Source organism: Mobula hypostoma, chromosome 9 (genome assembly GCF_963921235.1).
Source record: "Mobula hypostoma chromosome 9, sMobHyp1.1, whole genome shotgun sequence".
In the NCBI taxonomy this organism is placed as follows: domain Eukaryota; kingdom Metazoa; phylum Chordata; class Chondrichthyes; order Myliobatiformes; family Myliobatidae; genus Mobula; species Mobula hypostoma.
The window spans coordinates 67,495,904-67,523,392 of record NC_086105.1 but is presented as its reverse complement, the minus strand read 5'-3'; the positions used below and the strand labels follow the sequence as shown (position 1 = coordinate 67,523,392).

The following is a 27,489-nucleotide window of genomic DNA, read 5'->3' as shown; positions in this document are numbered from 1 at the left end:
CTTTAAATGACAACATCGAACCTGCCTCAACCACTTCTGCTGGAAGCTCGTTCCACACAGCTACCACTCTCTGAGTAAAGAAGTTCCCCCTCATGTTACCCCTAAACTTTTGCCCTTTAACTCTCAACTCATGTCCTCTTGTTTGAATCTCCCCCACTCTCAATGGAAAAAGCTTATCCACGTCAACTCTATCTATCCCCCTCATAATTTTAAATACCTCTATCAAGTCCCCTCCTCAACCTTCTACGCTCCAAAGAATAAAGACCCAACTTGTTCAACCTTTCTCTGTAACTTAGGAGATGAAACCCAGGCAACATTCTAGTAAATCTCCTTTGTACTCTCTCAATTTTATTGATATCTTTCCTATAATTCGGTGACCGGAACTGTACACAATACTCCAAATTTGGCCTTACCAATGCCTTATACAATTTCAACATTACATCCCAACTCCTCTATTCAATGCTCTGATTTATAAAGGCCAGCATACCAAAAGCTTTCTTCACCACCCTATCCACATGAGATTCCACCTTCAGGGAACTATGCACCATTATTCCTAGATCCCTCTGTTCCACTGCATTCTTCAATGCTCTACCATTTACCATGTATGTCCTATTTTGATTAGTCCTACCAAAATGTAGCACCTCACACTTATCAGCATTAAACTCCATCTGCCATCCTTCAGCCCATTCTAAAGTGGTCTAAATCTCTCTGCAAGCTTTGAAAACCTACTTCATTATCCACACCTATCTTAAACTATCTTACGTTTTTATATTTATTGTATTCTTTATCTTATCGTGTTCTTTTGTGCTTTTGAATAAACCAGTTGGGTTTGACAACAATCGCTTGGTTTCATGGTTACTAAGACTGACACTAAGCTCAATTTTACCTTTACAAAAATGTTCAAATTGCCCTCACCACCCAGGACATATCCTCTTCTCATTGCTGCCATCAGGGAGGAGGTACAGGAGCCTGAAGACACACACTCAATATTTTGTGAACAGTTTCGTCCCCGGCCCATCAGATTTCTTAATGGATCATGAACACTACCTTAATGTTTGTTCTTCTTTTGCACTCAATAGTTTATATATTTCTTATTGTAACTTACAATAATTTTGTATATCTTACACTGTACAAGACAACAAACTTCATGACGCATGTCAGTGATTCTGATTCCTCCGATGTGGTGGAATTTGAACTCACATCTTTGGATCAATAGTTGCCAGTCCAGTCACTTAACCCTTAATCCACCAAAGCCCAGAAAGTGCTACTGTGGAGGGAGTTCCAGGAGTTAGACCCCGCAACAACAGAAGCCTATCAATACATTTGCAAGTTAGGATGATGTGGAGCCCAGGAGATCCTAGAGGTGGTGATATTGGTATTGGTATTGGTTTATCACTGTCACGTATACTGAAATACAGTCAAAACCTTCCATTGAGACAGATCAGTCCACAGGTAAGACCATAAGACTATAAGATATAGTAACAAAATTAGACCATAGTCTAAATCATCTGCTCTATTTCATCATGACTGATCCATTTCCTTCTCAGCCCCAATTTCCTGCCTTCTCCCCGTAACCCTTCCTGCCCTGACTAATCAAGAACCTATTTAATCTGACTTAAATATACCCAATAACTTGGCTTCCACAGCCACCTGTGGCAAAGAATTCTACAGATTCACCTCTCTTTTGCTAAAGAAATTCCTCCTCACTTGCATTCTAAATGGATGTCCCTCTATTCTGAGGCTGTGCCCTCCGGTCCGAGACTCCACTACCATAGGAATCATCCTCTCCACATCCACTCTATCATACAATGAAATACTGCTTACAATCCTCCAACTGAGGCCTTACCAGGGCCTTATAAAGCCCTAACATTATATTCTTGTCCTCACATTTGCCTTCCTCACCACTGAATCAACCTGCAAATTACCCTTTAGAGAATCCTGCACGAGCACTCACAAGTCCCTTTGTACCTTGGATTTTTGAATTTTCTCCCCATTTAAAAAATAACCTACTCTTTTATTTCTTCTACCAAAGTGCATGACGATACACTTCCTGACACTGTATTCCATCTGCCACTTCTTTGCCCATTCTCCTAATCTGACTAAGTCAACCTGTAGCCTCTCCACTTCCTCAAAACTACCTGCCCCTCCACCTATATTTGTATCACCCGCAAACTTGGCCACAAAGCCATCAATTCCATCATTCAAATCACTAACAAATAACATTAAATAAAAGTACTCCCAACACAGACCCCTGTGGAACACAACTACTCTCTAGCAGCTAACCAGAGAAGTCTCCCTTTATTCCCATACTTTGCCTCCTGCCTATCAGCCAATGCTCTATCCATGTTAGAATCTTTCTTGTAATACCATGCACAGGTAGTTTGTTAAACAGCCTCGTGTGTGGCACCTCGCCAGAGGCCTTCTGAAAATCCAAGCATACAACATCCACCAATTCTCCTTTGTCTATCCTGCTTGTAATTTCTTCAAAGAATTCCAACAGATCTGTCAGGCAAGATTCTCCCTTGAGGAAATCATGCACACTCCGACCTATTTTATCATGTGCCTCCAAGTACTCAGAAACCACATCCTTAATAATCGACTCTAACATCTTCCCATCCACTGAAGTCAAATTACGTGGCCTATAATTTCCTTTCTTCAACCTCTCTACCTTCAAGCCCAGAGAGTGGAGTGGCATTTGCAATTTTCCAGCCCTCCAGAACCATGCCAGAATCTAGTAATTCTGGAAAGATCATTACTAATGCCTCCACGACCTCTTCAGCCACCTCTTTCAGAACTCTGGGGTGTACACCATCTGGTCCTGGTGACTTATCTACCTTCAGACCTTTTACTGTCCCATGCACATTATTCCCATAATGGCAATTTCATTCATTTCTGCCCCCGACACTCTCAAACTTCCAGCATACTACTAATGTTTTTCACAGTGAAGACTGATGCAAAATACTTATTCAGTTCATCCATCATTTCCTTATTCCCCTTTACTTACCTCACCTGCATCATTTTCCAGCGGTCGATATCTACTCTCAGCGCTCTTTTATTCTTATTCCATCTTTTCCCTCTTTATGACTCTTTTAGTGCTTCCCAATCCTCTAAGTACCCACTCATTTTTATCCTCTCTTTGGCTTTGAATTCCCTTGTCAGTCATAGTTCTATCAACATTCCTTTAGAATACTTCTTCTTTGGGATGTATCTATCCTGTGCTTTCCAAATTGCTCCCAGAAATTCCATCCATTGTTGCTCTAGCATCATCCCTGCTAGTGTGCCCTTTCAATCAACTTTGGCCAGTTCCTCTCTCATGCCTCTGTAGATCCTTTTACTCTGCAGTAATACAGATATATCTGACTTTAGCTTCTCACTCTCAAACCACAGAGTGAATTCTATCATATTAATATGAGGGCTCCTCTGCCTTAAGCTCTTGAATCAATTCCAGCTTATTGCACAGCACCCAGTCCAGTATAGCTGTTTCCTAGTGGATTCAACCATGAGCTGCTCTAAGAAGCCATCTAAGTATTCCACCTCTTGGGATCCAGCATCAAACTAATTTTCCCAATCTATCTGCATATTGAAATCTCTATGACTATCATAACATTGCCCTTTTGACAAACCTTTTCTATCTCCCATTGTAATTTGCAGCCCACATCTGGCTTGCATTCAGAGGCCTGTATATAATCAGGGTCTTTTTCTTAGCTCTACATCAAAGGATTCTGCACCTTCTGATCCTATGTCACCTCTTTCTGAGGGTTTGTTTTCATTTTTTACCAGCAGAGCCACCCCAGCCCTCTGCCTACCTACCTGTTCTTTCAATCCAATGTGTATTCTTTGAAGTTAAGCTCCCAGCTATAATCTTTCTTCAGTCATAATTCAGAGTGGTCCACAACATCATACCTATAAATCTCTGTGCTACAAGTTCATCCACCTTTTTCTGTATATCGGGTGCATTCAAATATAACACCTTCAGTCCTATATTCATCATCGTTGTTGATTTTGTCCCTCTTTCAAATAGCAACTTATCCCGTTCACTACAATTTTTGTCCTTACTAGCAGTCTCACTACACTGTCTCACAGTTCATAGTTCAAGTTTAATTGTCATTCAAGCATACACGAATACCCATGAATACAGCCAAACGATACAGTGTTACTCCGGAGCCAAGGTACAAAACATAGTACTAACAGTCACACACAGCACAAAGCACATATAAAATAGCACGCATATATTACATATCAGTAAATACAGTAACACAAAAAATATAATCAAGACCTTGAGTCCATGAATGTTGCAGAAATCTGTAGTCAAACGCAATACGGCTTGTCTTCTGCTGAGTGAGCACTGGGGGCAGCACTGACTCCAGCTTGGACGCCACACCACCATCCCTCCAACACTGACTCCTCTCTCCTGGGTAGCTGTAAACAGGCAACACTGCGGCTTGAGGCCTAATCCTGGCTATGACTGAGGCCACTTAGTTCCCCCTGCCATCTGCCAATAAATCAGTGAATCAGACCTGTTGCATTCCACATTAACAATGTCCAACAGGGTCTTGCAAAAAGCGACTGGGGTGATCACTCACTGTTCGACTGCACACCGCCTTCACGAACCAACGTCTCTCTCAAGCAGGCGGAAGCACGATCCGCACCAAGTCCAGCTCCTTCAGTTTCTCTGCTGACAAGCAACTCACTGATGGGATATACTTGCAGTACTTTAAGTTCTTAATGTCCAGCAGAGTCTTGCGATCGTAAATATAATTTTAATAAGGACAATAGCACCTTTGATTGACCCCATAGAAGCTGCTGCGATCGAACCCACCACCATCTTACTGGAAGATCTGTTTGTAAACCAACTGCCTCGTCCTCAGCCCTTTCACTCGAGTTCCCATCCCCCTGCCAAATTAGTTTAAACCCTGTCCAACAACTCTAGCAAACCTGTCCGCAAGCATATTGCCCTCACCCCCACCCCCTGGTTTAAATGTAACCCATCCTTTTGTACAAGTCATACCTTCCCCAGAAGAAATCCCAATGATCCAGAAATCTGAACCCCTGCCCCTTGCACCAGTTCCTCAGCCACACATTTTATGTAAGTACACTGATGTAGTATAAAGAACAAAGTGTTACAGTTACAGAGAAAGTGTAGTGCAGGTAGGCAAATAAATGGGTGGGCCACAGTGGGTAGATTGGGAAATGTTGTTGGCCGCTTTCCTGAGGCAGCTGGAAATGTAGACGACATCAGGCTGGTTTGCGTGATGGACTGGGCCGTGTCCACAACTCCCTGCAGTTTCTTGTGGTCATGAGCAGAGCAGCTGTAATACCAAGCTGCAGTGCAAGATAGAATGAAAGATCGAGGTTTCACCTTTAAGTGTATCAGAGGTCCATTCAGGAGTCTGATCATGGTGGGGTAGGAAGCTGTCCTCGAGCCTGCTGGTTCATGCTCGCAGGCCTTTGTATCTTCTGCCCGACGGGAGGTGTAAGAACAGAGAAAGAGCAGGGTGGGAGGGCCCTTTGATTATGTCAGTCGCTTCCCCAAGGAAGCAGGAAGTGTTGACAGAATCAATGGAGGGAAACAAATCACAAACACAAAGCAGATGCCAAAAATCCGGAGTAACAAACACAACATGATGGAGGAACTCAGCAGGTCAGGCAGCATCCATGGAGAGGAATAAATGGTTTCAGGCTGAGATCCTTCATCAGGACTGGAAGGGAAAGATGAAGCAGCCAAAATAAAAGGTGTGTGGAGGGAAAGGAGTGCAATCTGGCAGGTGATAGGTGAAGACAGGTGAGAGGGAAGGTGGTGGATGAGGTAAGAAGCAGGGAGGTGATAGGTGAGACCAGGTGAGGAGGAAGTGGGTGGGTAGGGAAGGGTAGATGAAGTAAGAAGCTGGTAGGTGGAAGAGATAAAGGCTGCTTCCTTTTGTTGGACTGAGCTACATCGACACCTCTCTGTGATTTCAAGCAGAGCAGTTGCCATTCCAAGCCTTGTCGCAGCCGGGTGGGTTGTGTTCGCCCGACCCTGCTGCCCTTGCCTATAAAAGTGGCAGAGGTCCCGAGCGGCTGTGGGTAGGTGGCTCGGTGGTGGGGATAGTCAGCCTACCTTGACTGCATTTCAGCTGGCGCTCTCTGCTGTGAGACCACGGCACTGCCCGCCGACAGCTGCTGGAAACCAGCTGGCTCCTGGTACTGCTGCTGCTGCTCCTGCTTGTACCGCGACAGGCTGAAGAAGAGCCCCAGAATAGCCTTCAGATTTCCATCCCGAATCTCTGCAAAGAGAAAACGGAGCTCTTTCAGGATCAGGCTCACCACCCTCCAGCCTTTTGTCCAATCAATTGGGATTCGTCCCTATTCCCAGTCATCAGAGAGAATCGACCGTGATTCCGCGAGAAGCAATCTTACCTCAGCAGGGAGGGACCATTCAATCCTTCCAATTTGCTGCACTGTTTATCATCATAGAGTACCACAGCACCAAAACAGGCCCTTCAGCCCATCGAGTCTATGCCAACCCCATCAGCTGCCTAATTCCACATACTGTACCTGTACCTGGGTCATACCCCTCCAAACCCTTCCATTCATGTACTTACCCAAACTTCTCTTAAATGTTACAATTGAATTTGTACCCACCACACCTGCTGGCAGCTCATCCCACACTGGTATCACCCTCTGGTGAAGATGTTCCCCCCCTCAGATTCCCCTTAAATAGAACATAGAACACAATAATACAGTACAGGCTCTTTGGCCAACAATGCTGTGCTAACCCTCCAATCCACTCCAAGATCATCTAGCTCTTCCCTCTTACATAGCCCTTCATTTTTCATGTGCCTCTCCACCCTTAACCCACCATCTCTACTTCTAGTCTCACCCAGCCTCAGTGGAAAAGCTTTAGTACATTCACCGTATCTACACCCCTCCTAAATTTGGATACCTCTGTAAGATCTCTTGCACTCCAGAGAATCAACCTTTCCCTATAACTCAGGTTCTCAAGCCCCAGCAACATCCTTATAAGTTTTCTCCACATTGCCCTCCACTTTGTGGCTTGATCTCTGAATTTCTCAATCCCCCACCCCCCCCCACCACCCCTTCACCCCTCAGCATCTGACCCCATCACTATTAGCCCTTGCTGGGAGTGGAGAGTGCTCTGGTTTTGGTAGGAGAATAGGGGGTTGTCTTCTTGTCTCACCTAGCGACCACCTCACAACCAGCAGGAGCACAACGCTCTGGCGTTGTTGCCTGTTGGATCTTATTGTGCACAGATGGCACCTGGGAAACTGGACCAACCATGTTTCAGAAGTCCTTCTTTGGCCATGAAGCCTGCTGGGCAGTCCTGAGGCAAATCTTTTCTTTGGGCTGTAGGACAAATAGCTTGCCCCACTACAGTGGGATCTCTCCCCTCAGGGGGTATCTCACCTTTACACCTTATCCAAAAATAACAGCACCTCCCAGAGTCCAACACTACCCTGGCAGTGCAAAGTTCAAAGTAAATGTATCACCAAAGTACATATATGTTACCATATACCATCCTGAGATTCATTTTTCATGTATTTACAGGAAAAATAAAGAAATAAGATAGAATATCAAACATAGACCAGAAACTTTACAGAATTTACAGGCAAGGGAAAATCTGCAGATGCTGGAAATCCGAGCAACACACACAAAATGTTGGAGGAACTCAGCAGGCCAGACAGCATCGATGGAGAATAGTACAGTCAACGTTTCGAGCTGAAACCCCTCGGCTGGACCGGAGAGAAAAAGCTGAGGAGTAGATTTGAAAGGTGGAGGGAGGGGAGGAAGAAACACCAGGTTTGTAGGTGAAACTTGGAGGGGGAGGGATGAAGCACAGAGATAGGAAGTCGATTGATGAAAGAGACAGGAGGCTATGGAAGAAAGAAGAGGGAGGGGGAAGGAGCAGCAGAGGGAAGCAATGGGTGAGCAAGGAGATAACATCAGAGAGGGACAAGGGGATGGGAAATGGTGAACGGGGTGATGGCATTACTAGAAGTTAGAGAAGTCGATGTTCATGCCATCAGGTTGGAGGTTACCCAAACGGAATATAAGGTGTTTTTCCTCCAACCTGAGTGTAGCCTTACCCCGACAGTGAAGGTGGGGGGGCATGGATAGACATATTGGAATGGGAATGGGAAGTGAAATCAAAATGGGTGGCCACTGGGAGATCCTGCTTTTTGAGCATATACAGACCCTTTGGCCCATGATGTTGTGCTGACCTTTTAGCCTACTCTAAACTTCCCTCCTGTATAACATTCCATTTTTTTATCATCCATATGCCTCCCCAAGTGTTCCTTAAATGTCCCTGATGTACCTACCACCTTTGGCAGGGTGTTCCACACACCCACCTCTCTATGTGTAAAGAACCTATCTGACATCCCCGCTATACTCAAAACACCTTATGGCCCCTGGAATAGAATCTATGAAAACCCCAATTTATGAGAAAAACTATACATAAGGAAAGACAGGCAAACGACCGACATGGAAAAGAAGACAAATAGTGGAAATAACAATCAATGAGCTGAAAGTGAGTCTATGGGTCATAGGATGAGTTCTGAGTCATCCTGAAGATATTGATGTGACAGAATCTGAAGCATTATGTACGGTGATGGACATGGCAAAGAGCTCCACAGCATGGGTGCACAAACACAGGGAGGAGTAACATTTATCTTGTGCACTTTCAACGTGACACACCGTGGAGTCCAGTGACCTCAGACGGATGAGATTCGGTGAGTAACCTGGACGGTCATGAGATCAGACTACCAGCTGTGAAGTTTTGTATCAAGCTGTTCCTACTTAGTCACCTCCTCTTTTCCAGAAAGAGAAAAACAAAATACATCTTGGCAAATGAGCAATTGTAAATCAGTCGCTGCCTTGATTGGCCCCAGATTAACCCCAGTTTAGACACAACAGCTATACTGTGTTCCTAGTGAGATCAGTGCACTACACTCACACGCCAGGAAAGACACAAGCTTCTTTACTATTAAGATCTGTAGTGCATTTCTGTAGCACCTCTCACTTCCAGCTATCCCAAAGAGCTTCACAGACAATGAAGTACGTCAAAGATTAGAGAAAACGATAAAGATTAGCTTTATTTGCCCCATTGAAACATCAAAACATCCAGTGAGATGCATCGTTTTGTGCCAACGACCAGCACAGTCCAAGGATTGTGGTGGGAGCAGCCCACGAGTGTCACCACATCTCCGGTGCCAGCACAGCACGGTCACAACTCACTAAAGGCTGATTTATACTTGTTCATCAAATCGACGCCGTAGGTACGGCATAGCCACAAACCCTACGCAGAGCCTACGCGGATCCCTATGTCGTAGCCCAACGCGCACCTCTCCCAAAATGTAACTACACGTCGCGGCAACGCAGACCGCAACAACTGTGATTGGTCTGCTTGGTAGCATTGTTTTTCCTCCTACGCTGCAATAGCTTCCCATTGGGCGACTGAAGGGCAGGGAAGGAACTCTGGCTGCAATGCTTTCCATAAAGCTTTACAGACTTCCAAAATCATGGAGGGCAGATTTCGCTTTTATGAAAAAAGACGCTCGCTTTAAACTTGTTTACCCCGAAAAAGACTACCATGATCATGAAGCCTTGCACGGACAGCCTGTGTGCACACGCGCGACGTGCACGAATTGCAGAGCGACACAGCCACACCAACGCACAGTATAAATGCTCACAACTGCACAGCCCACTCGCGTAGGCTACAGCATTAAGTTGGTACGCACAAGTATAAATCAGCCTTAACCCTAATGCATACATCTTGGGAACATGGAAGGGAACCGGAACACCCAGAGGGAACCCGTGCAGCTTCAGGGAAGGAGGGTGGAGGGACTGAACCCTGATTGGTGATTGCTGCCGCTGCAAAGCTTTGTGCTAACTACTACGTTACTGAGCGCCCTCATAAGAAGCTATACTTCAGAAATATAGCAGGTGTTGCAATGATGTGGAGAAAAACACAACCTACCAGCACCCAGAAAACTCCTACAAACAGCTAAAAGATAACATGCATAACATGTTCTATATTCTGAACTAGGAGCTGGGTTCCAGATCCCTGCCTTGACCGTAAACTCAATTCCATACAATCCTATCTACACAGTTACCTATCACCCCCTTATTGATCAAGAATGTATCTTCCTCTGCATTGGATGAGAATGTATAGGATATGGTTAGAAATTTGCAGACCACAAGACAGAATTAGGCCACTCGACCCATCAAGTCTTCTCTGCCATTCCATAATGGCTGACATTTTTCAACCTCATTCTTCCACCTTCTCCTCCTAACGCTTACCAATCAAGAACTTTAACTACACCCAATGACTTGGCCTCCAGAGCCGTCTGTGGCAATTAATTCCACAGATACTCCACCTGCTGTCTGAGGGAATTCCTCCTCTTCCGTTCTCTTTCCAATATTTTTATTAATTTATATATATATAAGAATACAGAGTACAGGAAAAATATATATATATATATATGTCAATACTTTAAACTAATTGGCATATAAAGACTCCTTACCCTATATTCGTACAAGTCAATTAATTCGTAACATTGACAAATAATAATTCATTAAGAAGTATTTCAAACCTCTTCTGTTCTAATGGAATGTCCTTCTATTCTGAGGCTGTGCTTTCTGGTTCTAGAGTCTCTCATTATTGGACACATCCTCTCCACTCCCACTCCCTCTAGGCCTTTCAATACTTAGCAGGTTTCAATGGGAACCCCCTCATTAAAACTCCAGCAAGTACAGGCCCAGAGCCACCAAATGCTCCAAGTACTCACAACTTTCTGTTTAAACATTTCTATAAAAGTCTACCTTCAATACACCCATTGACTTGGCTCCCGCTGCCCTCAGTGCCAACGGTTACCATGGATTCATCACCCTCTGGCTGAAGAGATCTCAGTTCGAAAGAAACGTCCTTCTACTCTGAGGCTATGTCCTCTGGTCGTACTCTCCTACTGACAGAAACATCCTCTCCACATCCACTTTCCCTAGGCCTTTCCGTATCCAAAAATAGGTGCTATCTTACACAGCGAAAGATTTATTAAGAATTACAGGAGGATTCTGATCGGCTAGGTAAGTGGGCCGAGAATCTGCAAATGGTTTACAGTTAAGTGCAAAGTGTTGCATTTTGAGAAATCAAGCAGAGACTTTCCCCAGGGTAGAAGTGAATAATAAAAAGGGCATAATTTTAAGGTGACTGCAGGGAAGTATAGCGGGATGTCAGGGGTAAGTTTTTAACACAGAGAGTAGTGAGTGCATGGAACGCCCCTGCCACGGGTGCTGGTAGAGGCAGATACATAATTGGGATTTAAGAGACCCTTAGATAGGCATATGGATGATAAAAAAAAATGGAGGGCAATGTGGGATGAAGGGGTCAGATTGATCTTAGAGTAGATTCAAGGTCGGCACAACATTGTGGGCCGAAGGGCCTGTACTGTGCTATAACATTCAATAGTCTATGTTCTATGTGCTTTCGAAATGCAACTGGTTCCTTTTGAAGATTGTTAGGTGAATTAATGGCAAATGGATATTTCAGCCTTTCTCTCTGGATGACCAGTGCCCAAGCCCTTTAACCGTCAGGCCACACAGCTATGAGGTAATCTGCGAAGCACAAAAGCCCTTGTTCTGCTTGCTTTCTTGTCTCTCAGTTGCCACTTGTCACAACACTTGCTGTTCATATTTAGACTTCTCCCTGTCCTACTGAAGAACTGAGCACCAACCAGAGTCCAGGGGCAAAATGAGCGTAAATAGCTCTGGGTTGCCTGGGCCTTGATCATTATTCACACCGAAGTGGTGGGCTATATTTGGCCCAGGGAATGGGGAAGAGTGACTCCAACCCCCTGGACCCCACAGTGTCTGACTTGTAGAATTCCAACAGGGTTTGGAATTCCTGGATTAGTTTACGCCCCTGGATGTCTGGGTTCCAGTGGAATCTCTTGAATTTCAAGTATTAGAACTCAAATTCCTCCCCAGTGCACGTGACCTGCACTGAGCTCTCTGCATGGTGACGGGGCAGAGGCTTGAAAGTAAAACAAAACCTTCCATTGATACAGTGCTCAGACAGCCCAGGAGTGACTTTGAACACAATTGGACACGGTGTCACACAGGAGAGAGAGGGAGGGGAGTGCAGAATGCCTTAGGGAAGGGTGGATGAGAGACATGAAGATGGAGGATGGGTATTTCAGAGATCAGTGCTGTCAGTTCCACTCTGCTAACGTCAGGACAATGCCGAAGGAAAGATCTGGAATATATTTGGTCCAAAAAAACAAATGACAACTTTTCCCTCAATGTCAGCAAAGCTAAAGAGCTGGTCATTGACTTCAGGAAGGTGGGTGGGGGGGGTGATTGCACATGCTCCTGTCTACTTCAGTAGTGCTGATAGATAAGCGACAGAATCCAGGCCTCTGTACCTTCCTCTGTAATAAGATCCTCGACTTCCTAACCAGGAGAACATAATCTGTGCAGACCACCTCTTCGGTGACGATCAACACTGGTGCACCTCAGGGGTATGTGTCTAGCCCACTGCTCTACTCTCTCTACATCCATAACTGTGTAGCTAGGCATAGCTGAAATACCATCTATGAATTTGCTGATGATGCAACCATTGTTGGTAGAATCTCAGATGGAGATGAGGGGGTGTACAGGAGCGAGATATACCAGTTAGTTGTGTGGCACTCAATGTCAGTAAGACGAAAGAGCTGATTGTGGACTTCAGAAAGGGTAAGGCAAGGGAACACAAACCAATCCTCATAGAGGGATCTGAAGTGGAGAGAGTGAGCAATTTCAAGTTCCCAGGTGTCAAGATCTCAGAGAATCTAACCTAGTCCCAACATATCAATGCAGCTATAAAGAAGGCAAGAGAGTGGCTATATTTCATTAGGAGCTTGAAGAGATTTGGATTAGGGTTAACCCTAATGTGCTTAAAACACTCAAAAACCTCTATAGATGTACCGTGGAGAGCATTTTGAAAGTCTGCATCACTATCTGGCATGGGGGAGGGGGCTACTGCACAGGACTGAAAGAAGCTACATAAACAGACATCCCACCTCTCCCAGAAGTTCCGGAAGTCTCCTGCAAATCAATAGTGGCTCCCTGATGCCCGCAAATTATATACAATGTCCCAGAAATTGATTTTTTTGAGACCGAGCGTGAGATAACGCGCGAGAGAGAGCGAGAGAGCGAGCACAAGAGCAAGAAAGCAAACGAGAGAGAGAGTGAGAGCAACCACGAGAGAGAGAGAGCAAGAGAGTGCGCGCGAGAGAGAGAGAGAGAGCGAGAAAACGAGAGCGAGAGAGAGAGGGAGCGAGAGCAAGAGCAAGAAAGCAAGCGCGAGAGACCGAGCGCGAGTGAGAGTGACCACGAGCGAGAGAGCAAGAGCGAGAGCAAGAGAGTTCCAAAAAAAGTCAGAGTAGCAGAGTGTTCCAAAAAATATATAAAACGTATGTCACCCTAGACTACACTAAAGTGTACCCCTGCCTAATAGGGGTCAAAAATAATGACAGTGTTGCTCGCTGCACTGTTTGCAACAGTGACTGTTCTATTGCCCATGGTGGGTTAAAATGTAAAAGACATGTTGAGGTGAGTCTAACAGGTGTCGTTACAGCATAGCTAACGTTATTTAAACTAGCTGGCTAGCTGCTAAGGAGCTACTCTACTGCAGACATCCCACCTCTCCCGGAAGTTCCGGGAGTCTCCGCAAATTGATGGTGCTAACTCCCTGAAATGAGTTTTTGCAGGGTGGGATGTCTGCATAAAGTGGTAAAATTAGTCATCTTGGGTACTAGCCTCCGTAGTATCCAAGACATCACCACCAGTTAGTTATTGTCTTTCTATATTATCATGTATTGCATTGAACTGCTGCTGCTGAGTTAACAAATTTCACAACACATGTTAACAAACCTGATTCTGACCTCCACGTTTCTGTGAGTGAATATCACCATTCGCCTGTTCGGATCCAACCATGTGAACACCAGGGCCAAGAAGGTTCACCAATGCCTCCACTTCCTCAGGAAGCTCAGGAACTTTGACCTTTCACCTTCTCCAATTTTTATTGCTGCACCATGGAAAGCATTTTGTCCGGATACATCACAACTTGGTACGGCAACTGCCAGCGACTGCAAAAAACTGCAGCAAGTTGTGGATGCAGCCCAGCACACCATGGAAATCAGTCTCCCCTCCAAGGACTCTGTCTACACCTGTTAGTAAAGCAGCCAGCATAATCAAAGAACTCACCCACTCCAGACACTCGCTCTTCTCCCCCTCCCATCGGGAGGAATATACAAAAGGCTTAAAGCATGTACCACCAAGCTCAGGGACAGCTTCTGTCTCACTGTTATCAGACTCTTGTACGATAAGATGCACTCTTGACCTCACAATCTACCTCGTTATGATCTTGCACTTTATTTACCTGCACTGCATTCCTTTGGTAGCTTTTACACTTCTAATTGTTATTGTTTACTCAATGCACGGTGTAATAATCTGATCTGTATGAGCAGTATGCAAGACGAGCTTTTCACTGTATCTTGATACATAATGAACCAATTCCAAAATGGTCGCCATTTCATGTCAAGACCCTGCATTAGAACTGAGGTTGTAAGGGGAGATAGTCAGTATAAAGAGCTGGGACGGGGGGTGGGGTGGAGGGCTGTGAGGCAGGGAGTAGGAGGTGATATGGGGGACCAAGTGAGGAGGGGGATGATGAAAGCATTTGAGGGAGGGGGAGGAGTGGATTGAGGGGATAATGGCTCAGAATAAGATTTGTTATCATTGACAGATGTCAGGAAAAATTCTTGTTTTGTGACGGCAGTACAGTGCAAGATTTAAAAATTACTGCAAGTTATCTAAAAATGCAAAATAGGACGAGCGAGGTAATGTTCATGGCCTGCCAAGCATTGAGAACATCCTCAAAAGGCAATGCCTCTAAGAGGCGGTGTCTATCATTAAGGACCCACATCACCCAGGTCATGCTCTCTTCTCGTTGCTATCATCAGAGAGCAGGTACAGAAGCCTGAAGGCGCACACTCAACGTTTCAGGGACAGCTTCCTTTCCTCCACCATCAGATTTCTGAATGGACATTGAACACCATGAACATTATCTCAGTATTTTTCCTCTCTTTTTGCACTAGTTATTTAATTTGATGTTTTTACATATTTCTTACTGTAATTTATAATTTTCACGTATTGCACTGTATTGGTGCTGCAACACAATAAATTTCATGATATATGTTAATGAAATTAAATCTGATTCTGATTCTAATCGTCTTGCTGACATTAAGTGCAAAAAAAAGGTTAGTTGCAAAAGTTAAGAGACATTTAAAGTGATTCCACTGGCATGTGTGCTTCTCTCATGGGTTAAGGGAAGCATTTGTAGGGGGGAAGGATTCAGGTCAAAACCCTGCATCACGCTTTGGATTTGCTCGAGATTCCGGCATCTCCAATCTAATGCATCTGAAGGGAATGACAAACATGGGGCTGGAACTCATTCTGCGCAACACGATGGAGTGAATGGCCTTCTTCCATGTTTTTTTGTTCCATGTTCAACGTGATGAAGGGGTGGATGGAGTAGACAATAAGAATCTTTATTTTCTATGTTTCTATGTTTATCCCATGTTGGGGGTGTGTAGGACAGGAGGGCATAGGGATACAGTTCCATTGAGACCCAGAGTTATACAGCATGGAAATTGATGCAGCTCATCTATATCGATCACGGTGCCCACCAAAGTCGTCCTGTTTGCCTGCGTTCAGCCTGTATCCCCCTAAACTTTTTCTCTCCTGGGGCAGCGTGGTACCATAGCTGTTAGTATAACACTTTACAGCACCACAATCAGAAGATCAAGACGCAGTTCCCACTGTAAGGGGTTTGTACGTTCTCCTCGTGACCGCATGGGCTTCCTCCGAATGCCTGATCTCCTCCCACATTCCCAAAACGCAGGGGTTAGGATTAGCGGGTTGTGGCAGAGTTTGTTGGTGCTGGGAGCATGGTGACACTTGAGGGAGGGCTGCCTCCAGCACACCCTCAGGCTGCGTTGGGCATTGACGCTAACAACACATTTCACTGAATGTTTTAATGTTTCGATGTACATGTGACAAATAAATCACTGTAGTTATCCAAACGTTGCCATTATAAAGGGAATTCTTCCATGGAAAGGGTGGGTGGAATCTTAAACGCACCATCCAAGGTTGTGGCAGAGGCAAGTACTGGCACAACATGTAAAAAGCCTCTAGACAGGCAACTGAATCATCAAGGACAAGATGGCTAGGGACCGGATGCAGATAAATGGGTATGGACACGATGGGCTGAAGTACCAGTTTCTGTGTTGCATGGCTCAATGACTCTAAAAGAAATGAAAAGTTAAACTGTGGCATTGCGGTGAACAAGACTTCAGGGTCACAAGAGATTCTGCAGATGCTGGAAATCTAGCTGAGTTCCTCCAGCATTTTGCGTGTGTTATCAATGGCCCTCGTTGTTTTGATGATTCAAGTACTTATCTCAATGTTTCTTTAATGCTGTGAGACTGTCTACCTCCGTGAGTTCCTGGCAGAGTGTTCTAAAAAACCCTTGTGTGGTGGGGACACAGTCTCAACCTTCTCCTTCTCTCCTTTCACCTACACGCTCAAGTTTTAGCTATCCCCCACCAGGAGAAAAAGATTTTTGCTTTCTACCCCCTTCAGGACTTTATATAGAGCAACAAATATGCACCATATTGGTTGCCATGGTAGCATAGTGGTTAGCACAATGCCGTTACAACTCAGGGCATTGGAATTTGGAGTTCAAATTCCAGCGTCCTCTGTAAGAAAGTTTGTATGCTCTTCCCATGTGCACGTGGGTTTCCTCCGGGAGCTCCGGTTTCCTCCCACATTGGTCATTGTAAATTGTCCTGTGATTGGACCAGGGTTAAACAGGTAAGTTGCTGGGCAGTGTGGCTCGTTAGGTCGGGAGGGCCTGTTTCATGCTGTACCTCTAAATAAATAATAAAGTTAAAAATTGCTGGAAGAACTCAACAGGTCAGGCAACATCTGTGGAAGGAAATGGACCGTTGAAGGTTCAAGACCCTTCACCTGAATTGAAGGTGGCTTCACCTTGGGCTGGAACTTACAGCTGAAACAAGAAAGCCGTTCATCAGTTGCTGGTGTGACTGGATATCCGACACTGAATCACAGATGTTCACTGGTCCTTTACCAATACGGTAAGGTCTCAGTGAGTGGAGACACAAGAGACTGCAGATGCTGCAATCCGAAGCATCTGGAATTTGGATAGTCAGAGACTTCCCCAGGGTGCAAATGCCGAATACAAGGTGCATAACTTTAAAGTGGTTGGAGGGAAGTCTAGGGGGAATGTTAGATCCAGGTTTTTTACTGGGAGTGATGGGTGTGCATTGCCATAGGTGGTGGTAGAGGCAGATATATGAGCGGTTTTTAAGAGCGTCTTAGATAGACACATGGATGATAGAAAAATGGAGGGCTATGTAGGAGGGAAATTGATCTTAAGAGTAAATTAAAGATCAGTACGATGTTCTATGTCCTATGTTAACACACATAGAAGCTGGAGGAATTCCAAGCAAGAGAAAATCTGCAGATGCTGAAAATCCATGCAACACACTCAAAATGCTGGAAGAGCTCAGCAGATCAGGCAGTATTTATGGAAAAGTGTACTCTTTTCGATGGCTGCTGCCTGGCCTGCTGAGTTCCTCCAGCATTTTGTGTGTGTTAGCTGGAGGAATGCAGCAGTTCTGGCAATATCTACGGAGAGAATGGACAGTCGGTGTTTTGGGTCGAGGCCCTTCCTAAGTCCTGATGAAGTCCAGATAAGTCCAGGAACTCACTGAGTTCCTCCAGCGCTTTGAGTTTTACTTCAGATTCCAGCAAATGCAGTCTCTTGTGTCAGTACCTGAGGCTTTCAAGCCTTTAGTATCATAGAGAGGTATGGAGGAAAACAGGTATCTTGGCCAATTGAGTCCGTGCTGACTATCAATAAACACATTTATTTTATTTTAATTTATTTATGATGCGGCACTGTAACAGGTCCTTTCAGACAATCATGCCTGCAATGACCAAGTACACCCATGTGACCAATTAACCTACTAACCCATAGCACGGCACGGTAGCGTAGCAGTTAGTGCAAGACTTAATAGTGCCAGCTGTAAGATCAAGATTCGATTCCTGCCACTGTTTGTAAGGAGTTTGTACATTCTCCCTCTGACTGTGTGGGTTTCCTCCTGGTGCTCTGGTTTCCTCCCATGTTCCAAAGACATATGGTTTAAGGTTAGTGAATTGTGGGCATACTATGTTGGTACTGGGACATAGCCAATCAGCTCTATCTGAGCCAATCAGATCTGATCCAAATTCAATAGCACCGATCAGCAATGTCCATGTCAAACTCATACACTAATCAGCTCTCCCTGAGCCCTGTCTCAGATCCAATCAACTCTGTGCCATACCTCAGCACCAATCAACTGTACCTGTGCCCTTTTTCAGAGCCTATCAGCTCAACTTGTACCATACCTCAGCACCAATCAGCTCTACCTGTGCCCCATCTGAGAGCCAATCAGCTCCACCTGTGCCACACTCAGCACCAATCCGCTCTTCTGACCCAGAGTCAACAGAATCAATCAGATCCATCTATCCTCGTCAGAGACCAATAACTTCTGTCATCCGTGGCCCGCCTCAGCACCAGTTGGCTTCCACTGCCTGTGTTTGAAGTGACGGAGAGGGAGTGTTGAGTCACTGGAATCAGACTTACCTTCAGCCGAGAGACTTTGGATATGAACTCCTCTCACTGCCAGGAAGCTGAGACAGGCATCAACATTCTCAATCTGGGGCAGAGAAGACAGAAAAGACAATTAACAGGACCCTTCAGAAATATAGCACCAGGAGTGAATACTTCACATACATTTCCCACAGACACAGTCTATACTGAGAGAACGAGTGAACTGAATTTGGAAATTGCAATAACTCACCCTTTGTGTTGGATTTCTGTAGGATGTTAAACAATTCATAAATGCCCAATCTAGACAGTGTGCCAAGATTTCAGCCTATGGAAAGTGTAGCCGGACTTGTACGCTACAGATATCATACAATAAAGCCACAAAGAATAGCTATGCTGAAACTCGGAGGGCTGGGTCATTGCTAACAGTGACAGCATGCAATGCAACCCAATGGCAGCTGTACCGAGGTAACCGCGTCAGAGTGGTGGCAAATGTCAGTGTCTTACTGCTTGTGTGTGAACAGCTGAAACTCCTTCTAACATATCTGGTTTGCACAACTTTGTTTCAAGGTTTAAAATTAAAACTTCAACTGATACTCAGCTGAGTATCGGCAGGGAAGAGAGAATGAGAGAGAGAGAGGAGAGAGAGAGAGAGAATGAGAGGGAGAGGGAGAGGCGAGAGAGAGAGAGAGAGGGGGAGACAGAGAGAGAGAGAGAGAGAGAATGAGAGGGAGACAGAGAGGAGACAGAGAGGAGAGAGAGAGAGAATGAGAGGGAGAGAGAGAGGAGACAGAGAGAGAGAGAGAGAGAATGAGAGGGAGAGAGAGAGGATGAGAGGGAGAGAGAGACGAGACAAAGAGAGAGAGAGAGAGGGAGACAGAGAGAGAGAGAGAGAGAGAATGAGAGGGAGAGAGGAGACAGAGAGAGAGAGAGAGAGTGAGAGGGAGAGAGAGAGGAGACAGAGAGGAGAGAGAGAGAGAATGAGAGGGAGAGAGAGAGGAGACAGAGAGAGAGAATGAGAGAGAGAGAATGAGAGGGAGAGAGAGAGACACAATGAGAGAGAGAGAGGAGACAGAGTGAACGAGAGAGAGAGAGAGAGAGAGGAGAGAGAAGACAGCAGAAAGAGAGAGAGAAACAAAAGGAGAGTGGATAAACAAAGAACATTAGAGATTAGCGCAAGAGAAGGCCATTCAGCCCATTGAGATTTCCTCTATTCAATAAGATCATTACTGATCTGATCTTGACCCTCCTTTCTTACCTTTTCCCTCTGACACCTGTCTGCCTAAACAGACCAAGAATCCATCTGTCTCTGCCCTTGAATATATTCAATGACTCCACCTTCATGTTGCACTAGAGTAAGGAATTCCAGTGCTCCATGACCCAACCCAATCCCACCCCTACCGAGTGACGAAATTCCTCCTTCTCACTTGTACAGTACAGCCCTTATTCAGAAGATGAAGAGAGGAAGAGGAAGAGAAAGGAAAGTAGAGACAAAGAGAGAGAGTGAGCAAATCTAAGAGAATAATGAAGCAGGAAAAAGAGAGGATATTTTTAAAGTTATATATATATATATATAACTTTAAGAATATCCTCTCTTTTTTCTGATTCATTTTATATATTATATATATTTTATTTTTTTTATTCATTTTATATATATAGTTTATAACTATGGATGCAGAATAGAAAGTATCCTGACTGGTTGCATCATAACCTGGTATGGAAACGCCAATGCGCAGGAACAGAAATAACTACAATAAGTGGTGGATGCAGCCCAGTCGGTCACAGGCAAAGCCCTCCCCACCATTAAGCATATCTACAAGGAGCATCCATCAAGTTATTTCCACTGGTAATGTGGTGGCACAGTAATGTAGCAGTTAGTGTGAATGCTATGTTCACCAACTGGAGTTTGATTCCCACTGCTGTCTGTAAGGAGATTGTACGTTCTTCCCATGAAAGAACAGGGGGACGTCAAGAGATAGGTTTTTTTTACATAGGGAGTGGTAGGTGTGTGAAACATGTTGCTAAAGGTGCTAGAGGCAGATATATTAGGGACATTTAAGAGTTGCTTAAGATAGACTTAAACAGAAGGGATTTTGCAGATGCTGGAAATCCAAAGTGACACACACACACAAAATGCTGAAGGAACTCAGTAGGTCAGGTCACGTCTACAGAGGGACAATAGACAATAGACAACAGACAATAGGTGCAGGAGTAGGCCATTCAGCCCTTTGAGCCAGCACCACCATTCACTGTGATCATGGCTGATCATCCACAATCAGTATCCAGTTCCTGCCTTATCCCCATAACCTTTGATTCCGCTATCTTTCAGAACTCTATCCCTCTCTTTCTTGAAAGCATCCAGAGACTTGGCCTCCACAGCCTTCTGGGGCAGAGCATTCCATATATCCACCACTCTCTGGGTGAAAAAGTTTTTCCTCAGCTCCGTTCTAAATGGCGTACCCCTTATTCTTAAACTGTGGCCTCTGGTTCTGGACTCACCCATCAGCGGGAACATGCTTCCTGCCTCCAGCGTGTCCAATCCCTTAATAATCTCATATGTTTCATTAAGATCCCCTCTCAGCCTTCTAAATTCCAGAGTATACAAGCCCAGTCGCTCCAATCTTTCGACATATGACAGTCCTGCCATCCCGGGAATTAACCAGAGGAATAAACAGATGATGTTTCGAACCAAGGCCTTTCATTAGGACTTGATAGATAGGCATATGGATGAAAGAAGAATTGAGGGCAATGGGGGAGAGAAGCATTGACTACAGTAGGGCCTGTACTGTGCTATGCTGTTCTATGGTCTATGTTCCATCCAGATGCTTTGTATGACAACTGCTCTGCCCGTGACCGCAAGAAACTGCAAGAAGTTGTGAATGCCCAATCCATCAGACAAACTCGCCTCCCTCCACTGACTCTGTCTACACTTGCTGCTCCCGTGGGTAAGTGACCAACATAATCAAAGTTCCTTGCCACATCAGTCATTCACTCTTCTCCCCTGTCCAATCAAGCAGAAGGTTTCTTGAAACAATATGTAGATAAGCCTACAAGAGGAGGGGTGTACTTGATCTGGTATTGGGAAATGAATCTGGTCAGGTGTCAGATCTCTCAATGGAAGAGCATTTTGGAGATAGTGATCACAATTCTTTTTCTTTTACCATAGCATTCGAGAGGGATAGGAACAGATAAGTTCGGGAAATGTTTAATTGGAGTAAGGGGAAATATGAGGCTATCTGGCAGGAACTTGGAAGCATAAATTGGGAACAGATGTTCTCAGGGAAATGTACGGAAGAAATGTGGCTAATGTTCAGTGGATATTTGCGTGGAGTTCTGCATAGGTACATTCCAATGAGACAGAAAGGATGGAGGGTACAGGAACCGTGGTGTACAAAGGCATATTCAAAGGCATATAAATCTAGTGAAGAAGAAAAGTAGAGCTTATGAAAGGTTCAAAAAAACTAGGTAAGATATAGAGATCGAGAAGATTATAAGGCTAGCAGGAAGGAGCTTAAGAATGAAATTAGGAGAGCCAGAAGGGGCCATGAGAAGGCCTTGGCAGGCAGGATTAAGGAAAACCCCAAGGCATTCTACAAGTATGTGAAGAGCAAGAGGATAAAATATAAAAGAATAGGACCAATTAAGTGTGACAGTGGAAAAATGTGTATGGAACCAGAGGAGATAGCAGAGGTACTTAATAAGTACTTTGCTTCAGTGTTCACTATGGAAAAGGATCATTATGATTGTAGGGATGACTTACAGTGGACTGAAAAGCTTGAGCATGTAGGTATTAAGAAAGAAGATGTGCTGGAGCTTTTGGAAAGCATCAAATTGGATAAGTCACCAGGACCTGACGAGATGTACCCCAGGCTACTGTGGGAGATGAGGGAGGAGATTGCTGAGCCTCTGGCAATGACCTTTGCATCACCAATGGGGACGGGGGAGGTTCTAGAGGATTGGAGGGTTGCGGATGTTGTTCCCTTATTCAAGAAAGGGAATAGAAATAGCCCAGGAAATTATAGACCAGTGAGTCTTACTTCAGTGGTTGGTAAGTTGATGGAGAAGATCCTGAGAGGTAGGATTTATGAACATTTGGAGAGGCATAATATGATTAGGAATAGTCAGCATGGCTTTGTCAAAGGCAGGTCGTGCCTTACGAGTCTGATTGGATTTTTTGAGGATGTGGCTAAACACATTGATGAAGGTAGAGCAGAAGATGTAGTGTATATGGATTTCAGCAAGGCCATTTGATAAGGTACCCCATGCAAGGCTTATTGAGAAAATAAGGAGGCATAGGATCCAAGGGGACATTGCTTTGTGGATCCAGAACTGCCTTGCTCACAGAAAGCAAAGAGTGGTTATGGATGGGTCATATTCTGCATGGAGGTTGGTGACCAGTGGTGTGCCTCAGGAATCTGTTCTGGGACCCCTACTCTTTGTGATTTTTATAAATGACCTGGATGGGGAAGTGGAGGGATGGGTTAGTAAATTTGCTGATGACACAAAGGTTGGAGGTGTTGTGGATAGTGTGGAGGGCTGTCAGAGGTTACAGCAGGACATCGATAGGATGCAAAACTGGGCTGAGAAGTGGCAGATGGAGTTCAACCCAGATAAGTGTGAGGTGGTTCATTTTGGTAGGTCAAATATGATGGCAGAATATAGTATTAATGGTAAGACTCTTGGCAGTGTGGAGGATCAGAAGGATCTTGGGGTCCGAGTCCATAGGACACTCAAAGCTGTTGCGCAGGTTGATTCTGTGGTTAAGAAGGCATACAGTGCATTGGCCTTCATCAAATGTGGGATTGAGTTTAAGAGCCGAGAGGTAATGTTGGAGCTATATAGGACCCTGGTCAGACCCCACTTGGAGTACTGTGCTCAATTCTGGTCGCCTCACTACAGGAAGGATGTGCAAACCATAGAAAGGGTGCAGACGAGATTTACAATGACATTGCCTGGATTGGGGAGCATGCCCATGAGAATAGGTTGAGTGAACTCAGCCTTTTCTCCTTGGAGCAGTGGAGGATGAGAGGTGACCTGATAGAGGTGTACAAGATGTTGAGAGGCATTGATCATGTGGATAGTCAGAGGCTTTTTCCCAGGGCTGAAATGGCTAGCACGAGAGGGCACAGTTTTGAGGTGCTTGGAAGTAGGTACAGAGGAGATGTCAGGGGTAAGTTTTTCACGCAGAGAGTGGTGAGTGTGTGGAATGGGCTGCCGGTGATGGTGGTGGAGGCAGATACGATAGGGTCTTTTAAGAGAGTCCTGGATAGGTACATGGAGTTTAGAAAAATAGAGGGCTATGGGTAACCCTAGGTAATTTCTAAGGTAAAGACATGTTCGGCATAGCTTTGTGGGCCGAAGGGCCTGTATTGTGCTGTAGGTTTTCTATGTTTCTATGTTAGTATACAAAAGCCTAAGAGCACATAGCCACATGCTGAAGGACAGTTTCTTAACCTGCTGGTATCAGACTCTTGAATGGATCTCTCACATGATGGGGGTGAATTGTTGATCTCTCAGTATACCTCTTCATGGCCCTTCAACTTCCTTTGTCTACCTGCACTGCAATTTCTCTCTATCTCCAACACTGTAATCTGCATTCTGCTTTCCATTTACTACCTCGATGTACTTATGCATGGAATCATCTGTCCAGAATGCACGCAGACAAATGATCTTATTTTATCTATTCGGAGGAACAGCACAGTAACAGGCCCTTTTGGCCCAATACGCCTCTGCCACCCAGTAACACCCATGTGACCCACTAGCCTACTAGCCTATACATTTGTGGAATGTGGGGGGAAACCAAATCTCTCGGAGGAAACCCATGCAGTCACAGGGAGAAATTGCAGACTCCTTACAGACAGTGGCAGAATTGAACCCAGGATGCTGGTGCTGTAAAATGTACACAAACCGCTATGCTATCGTGCCACCCTACTTGATACAGATGACAATAATAAACTTATCCCAATCTTCCTGCAATCTCTTCAGCCCAATGAACAAGAATCCCGGTTCCTCCTGCCTGTCCAATTAGCTAGTCCCTCTCTTCAGGATTCATTTCAGTAAATCTCCAAGACTGTCACATCGTTCCCAAAGTGAACATCTGACTCAGCTCAACCCAGTCCGGTTGTCTCAAGTAAGCTGGATAGTGAAGCCAAATGGCTTCTCAAACATCACAAACATTCTCTTGCAAACAAATTAAACCTCAGTCCCATGCAGTGCTGTGGAGAGCAGGATGAGACAGGGCTCTGCCCTGTGAAGTATGGGACCCCTCAGGTTTGCCCCCTTCTCGATTGTCATCAAACATGTTAAGGGCACACCAGTGATTGTGTTTACCACACCCACATAAAGCAGTCAAATTTAAATTCCTGCTCTCTCCCAAGGGACAAAACATTAGCAGTCACATCTTGAGCTGCCTACATCCTCAGCTCTGAAATCTCTCTCTTCATGGCCTCTCTTTCTCTCTTTCTTGTTCTCATTCTCTTAATCTCTCTCTATCACTCTTATTCTTTCTTTTATTCTCTGACTCATTTTCACTCTTTCATTTGATCATTTTCTTTCTCTCTTTCTATTGCTTTCCCTTTCTCTTTCTCTTGTTCAGTCTTGCTTTGTCTCATTCTCTCTATCTCTCTTGTTCTTTATCATTCTCTCACATTTTCTCTCTTCTACTTCCTTTCTTTCTCATTCTGTCTCTCATTTTCTTTCTCTTTCTTGTTCATGCGCACTCTCTCTCACTCACTCTGCTTCTCGATGCTCAACCCTCCTTAAAAACTATCTTAAAACTACCCCATACAACTTGCTCTGGTATATTAGAGCGCATTTTCCTTGTAATGCTTTTCTCAAAGTGCATGTGGTCACTTTAAAGACCCTGTATAACCAACCACCATTGTTTTCCTGCACTGTCTGTGCCTGTGCCGTTTAGTTACCTTGAGGGAGTAGGACAGTTGGCACCCTGTTTTCACCTTAGAGCTAAGATATCAGAGAAAGTGAAGCTGCCTGACTGAGTGAGCAGTCAATGAACCCATGAACACTACCTTTTTATGGGCAAGATACTTATTTTGCAATTCACAGTAATTTTATGTCTTTGCACTGTTCTGCTTCAGCAAACCAAATTCTACATCACATCAAACAGTATTAATAAATCTGAGTCGCTGTTTCAGGTGGAAACCCTCCATCAGGTCTTGGTCCGAAACGTCGACTTCTTATTCATTTCCATCGATGCTACCTGACCTGCTGAGTTCCCTCAGTATTATGTGTGTGTTACTCTGGAGAATCCCTTGTGTTATTAATAAATCTGATTCTGATTATCTGATCAAAGACACACTGACTATGGCAGACAGCTAGGCACAGATCAAATATATGTACAGTGGACAGTGTTCCACCGGCAGACTACGTCTCCACCTGATGTGAACGCACAAGTGCGCTGGATCACATGAGGTTGTAAAGGGATGTAAGCTCAGCCAGCTCCATCACAGGCACAACTCTCTCCACCATCGAGGACATCTTCAAGAAGGCAGCATCCACCACTAAGGACCCTCACAGTCTAGGACATCACCTCTTACCATTACTACCATCAGGGAGGAGATACAGGAGCCAGAAGACCCATACTCAACATTTTAGGCAACACACATAAAAGTTGCTGGTGAACGCAGCAGGCCAGGCAGCATCTCTAAGAAGAGGTACAGTCGACGTTTCGGGCCAAGACCTTTCGTCAGGACTAACTGAAAGAAGAGCTAGTAAGAGATTTGAAAGTTGGAGGGGGAGGGGGAGATCCAAAATGATAGGAGAAGACAGGAGGGGGAGGGATGGAGCCAAGAGCTGGACAAGTGATTGGCAAAAGGGATATGAGAGGATCATGGGACAGGAGGCCCAGGGAGAAAGAAAAGGGGGAGGGGGGAAAAACCCAGAGGATGGGCAAGGGGTATAGTCAGAGGGACAGAGGGAGAAAAAGGAGAGAGAGAGAAAGAATGTGTGTATATAAATAAATAACGGATGGGGTACGAGGGGGAGGTGGGGCATTAGCGGAAGTTTGAGAAGTTAATGTTCATGCCATCGGGTTGGAGGCTACCCAGATGGAATATAAGGTGTTGTTCCCCCAACCTAAGTGTGGCTTCATCTTTACAGTAGAGGAGGCCATGGATAGACATATCAGAATGGGAATAGGACATGGAATTAAACATTTTAGGAATCGCTTCTTCCCCTCCATTATCAGATTTTTGAATAGCTCTTGGGCCAATGAACACTACCTTGCTATTCCTCTTTTGCACTATCTAACTATCCATTCACTCATCCATTTAATTATTATAACATAATAATTTTTATGTATTGTGCTGTACTTCTGCACAAACCAGTGATAATTTACTTGAGCAACACAGATAAAATGCCGGAGGAACTCAGCGGACCAGGCAGTATCTATGAAAAAGAGTAAACAGTCAACATTTTGGGCCCTTCAACAGGCCTGGAAAAAAGATAAGAAGTCTTGAGTAAGAAGGTAGGAGGATGGGAGGAGGGGAGGAAGAAGCACAAGGTAGTAGACAATAAGTAAAACCAGGAGAGGGGGAGAGAACAACTGAGAAGATGATTGGTGAAAGGTTGGAAAAAGGGGAATCTGATAGAAGAGGACAGCAGACCATGGAAGAAAGGGAAGGGGAGGAGCACCAGAGAAAGGTGATGGGCAGGTAAGGAGATAAGGTGAGAGAGGGAAACAGGAATGGGGAATGGTGAAGGAGAGGGGAGGGGGCAATACTGAAAGTTCGAGAAATCGTGGTTCATGCCATCAGGTT

The 27,489-nt window shown here is 44.8% G+C and overlaps 1 protein-coding gene across 7 annotated transcripts in view; it reads right to left on the bottom strand.

Moving 5' to 3' along the window:
• nav3 (neuron navigator 3) overlaps positions 1-27,489 on the bottom strand; it is a 503,350-nt gene that overhangs the window by 334,003 nt on the left and 141,858 nt on the right. For 4 of the 7 annotated variants that reach the window (XM_063058462.1, XM_063058455.1, XM_063058456.1 and 1 more), the window contains 2 exons: positions 18,749-18,821; positions 6,098-6,263 (listed from right to left, as the gene is read on the bottom strand). In XM_063058462.1, coding sequence (XP_062914532.1) covers positions 6,098-6,263; positions 18,749-18,821 — 239 coding nt within the window. Of the gene's footprint in view, positions 1-6,097; positions 6,264-13,908; positions 14,119-14,241; positions 14,329-18,748; positions 18,822-27,489 lie in introns of those variants that run through there. The other 3 variants (XM_063058459.1, XM_063058458.1, XM_063058460.1) reach the window with 3 other exon arrangements.